This window comes from Silene latifolia, chromosome 5 (assembly GCF_048544455.1).
Source record: "Silene latifolia isolate original U9 population chromosome 5, ASM4854445v1, whole genome shotgun sequence".
NCBI lineage: Eukaryota > Viridiplantae > Streptophyta > Magnoliopsida > Caryophyllales > Caryophyllaceae > Silene > Silene latifolia.
In genome coordinates, this window is record NC_133530.1 from 36,090,678 (window position 1) to 36,094,062 (window position 3,385).

Here is a 3,385-nt window from a genome sequence, read left to right on the forward strand (position 1 = left end):
TGATGTATAAATAAATTTTGATGTATAAATAAATTTTGCATTTTTAAATAACGTACATACTATTATAACTACAACCCATTTATGTAAAAATTAAAGCTCAATTAATTTAATCCTCGCAAATACCGTGCTTTAGCACGGGATCTCAACTAGTAAAGTTAAAATCGATCTAATACAGCATAAATAAGAATTTTTATCACTCAAGTCAATTAACTTTTGAAAATAAGATATGGATTGGTTAATGGCCACAACTCGAGAAAGTGATCATTTCGCCCACAACAACATAAACAAAAATCTTAAGATACGACACCAAAGAAACCAACCAAGTCGTCGTGTGTAAATTGCACATTATCCACACACCACACATTACACATTCGCGCTCTCTCTAGTGACATGGCAGCTCCCCCTCATCTAGTGGTCCCCTCCAAATCCGCAACCGCCTCCGTCAGGTTTCTCCGACCACCACTCTTATCTGTCGCCGTCCGCCATCGTATCCCCGCCGCGTGTTCCGCCGCGAATCAGCCGTCTTGTCCGGTTCTTTCCGAAGGTCCGTCTTGTATCTCCGTCGGACCTATTGAATCCGCCAGCCAGGAGACTCTTGAAGCGCTTTATCGCCAGGTCTTTCTTTCTCACTCGATATTTTATAATGATAACCCACATATTTATTACTCTCTTCGTACCGATCATTTGTTTACACTCGATATTTTTAATTGTATTAAATTAATAAGTAGTCTTGACCATCAGCTTAAGTTGAAATTAAAGACTCCGAGGATTTGAACTTGTGATAGGCCGACCGTCACCGTCTAAATCATTTGTTTACCTTTAACTAAGAATTGCGGATATTAGTTTAATGATTTTTGTAATATATTTGGAATAGGCAAGAGATGCGTATTACAGTGGTAAACCTTTGATCGTGGATGACATGTTTGATAGAGTTGAGGTTTGTCACTGAATTATTTTGATTTGTTTGAGTTGATAAATTTGATTGATTAATTGATTAATGTATAAATAAATGTTGATTGTTGAATGATATGGTGGTGTAGTTGAAATTGAGGTGGTACGGATCCAAATACGTGGTCAAGTATCCTAGATGCAGTTTACGCCGTCAATCAACTTATGCTGATGCTCAGGTGAACCAACCTTCTTATTGTTGCAAAGTTTGTTGATTGGATGATGATTAGGCTCTGCTCATGTCGTAATAGATTGAACTTAAGCGATTGTGCTGAGTCATATTCTTAAATAATCGCGCTCTTGTAACATGTTTTTTTTGCATAATGGGATGCATTGGACATTAACTTAGCGTATGTGATTAAAAGCAACAAAACATGTAGATTAATTCTATTGAGCACGCTTTCAAAGTGTGACCCGTGTTTCTGTACGAGTCTACAAGTGTAGATGTATACGAATATACGTGGGAACACACAACACTATTAACATGTTCTTTGAAGGATACAAGTGTAGTTGTATACTTGTTGTCGTGATGAAGATGTAATGACGTGTATGTAGGGCAGGAAGACCCTTCACAGGTGTTTGCTTTGGCTAGCGTGTGGTTCCTCATTCTTGTGTTTGGCGGCTCACTATGTCTTCTACCCATCTTGTACACCGTTAATCAAGCTTATCAAGAGACCTTCAACTCAAGTGCAGCCTACATTAGCCAATCACCAGCAATGCATATTTTTGCAATATTGAACTCTGCATTGTTTATGCTGTTTGGTTTGGTTATTGGCTGTCCTATTGCGATAGCTTCGGGTAATGTTGTTTTCCTTGGCTTTTTTATCGCTCTAATATGAATTTTTGTAGTAGAATTTTTCATTGTTTCTTTCGAATTCCATTGCATGTTTAAATTGACTCGTAAAGTTTTCAATTATTTAATGCATTCTCAAACCTGGTGTTCATCTCATTGTTAATTACTCAGCTAGAGCATTGAAGGGCTTATGGCGGAGTGACTTAGTTGCTTTGAAGGGTGCATGCCCAAATTGTGGTGAGGAGGTTAGTTTCAACCACCTCTCCAGTCTCTACTTGATCTGTTTTTGCAGTTGACATCTTTAATGCTTGATCTGATAATCCAGGCTCACTAAATGACTAAACAATATTGATGTATCCTGACAGGTCTTTGCATTTGTGAGGTCAGATCAGAACAATAGCTCCCCACATCGAGGGCGTTGTCACGTATGTGAATGCCTCCTAGAATTCCGCACAACGTCTGAGGTAAACTCTGCTTTCTTGAATACTAGATGGGGTGCATCCTTGACGTGATTTATTCACATCAATCCCCCATAAGAATCTGTCTCATCTGAAATCAAAAATACAAGTCCAATTCTGCGTAAGGGGTTACTTAACATGTACAGTTAGGTGTGTTCGCTTTCTTGTTATTTTGGAGGCTATCGTTGGAGGATGTATTCAAAATAAAGTTAAGTGGGAAATCCACATTATTTTAAAGAACACGAAGTCCTAGCACCATAGCTCCCCTCCTCCCAATTCTGTTAATCATGCGGAGTACTCTCTCCGTACCACACCAAAGGTAACACTTACTATAAACCGACGTACCACACCAAAGGTAACATTCCTTATTTGGCCCACAACCCATTACCAAGTTATCCTTATACCCATTTGATATTTACACAAAATGTCATACTCTACATATCCCACCTACCAACCCACAATTAAACCCACAATTACATACCCCACCTATTTTTTCCCTCTTTACCCTTACTTTTTCCACCTTTTCGTAAATATTCCATTTTTCCCTACGTTACCTTTGTTGTGGTACGGAGGGAGTAATTCATAATTTTGGACCAAGCCGACCAACCCCGCAGTTCAACATTTGTATAGTTTGATGTTCTTAGCTGAAGGTTATATGCGTCCACTTATTACTATGTCGGATGTCATTTACAGAAATCTCTATCAAGTTTGGGAAGAGGGTGGGTTCATGGACGTATCTACTTGATCTCTGATAGGAATCGTCGGCGTCAAGTTCGGACATGATACCTGGACACCTGGTGCATAAGAGCATTGTATATGATTTCGATCTCATCTCATGTATAGTACTACAGTATGATGATGATTTTTGCGCTGATGTTGGTCTCCAGAATTTCGGAACGGAGCAGCATGCAGCCAATACCAGTAGTAAACAAATGAAAATGATACTCCACTTTGGGAATCTGTTTGATCATTTTGTCATCATTTTTTTCTCCTGCCAGTTTTTCATAGGAGTTTGTTTTACCTGAGCTGGAGTTTCATATATCAGCTGTAGTACATAGAAATCTGTTTTCTCGGCCTTGTGGGTTTCTCCGCAATGTGATGTAATTAGTTGCAAGGCTTTGATTATACCCATCTTATACTATTCGGGTTTCCGAAGTAGATATCTTTATGTGATCCCTTTCATAAA

The 3,385-nt window shown here is 38.8% G+C and overlaps 1 protein-coding gene across 1 annotated transcript; it reads left to right on the forward strand.

Annotated features, from left to right (window-relative positions):
* The first annotated feature begins 255 nt into the window (after window positions 1–255).
* On the forward strand, window positions 256–3,385 carry LOC141657260 (PGR5-like protein 1B, chloroplastic). The gene is made up of 7 exons (XM_074464425.1): window positions 256–615; window positions 875–937; window positions 1,041–1,127; window positions 1,509–1,746; window positions 1,913–1,986; window positions 2,107–2,205; window positions 2,893–3,385. The coding sequence occupies exons 1-7, from the start codon at window positions 391–393 to the stop codon at window positions 2,980–2,982; spliced, it is 876 nt and encodes a 291-aa protein (XP_074320526.1). The 5' UTR covers window positions 256–390; the 3' UTR covers window positions 2,983–3,385.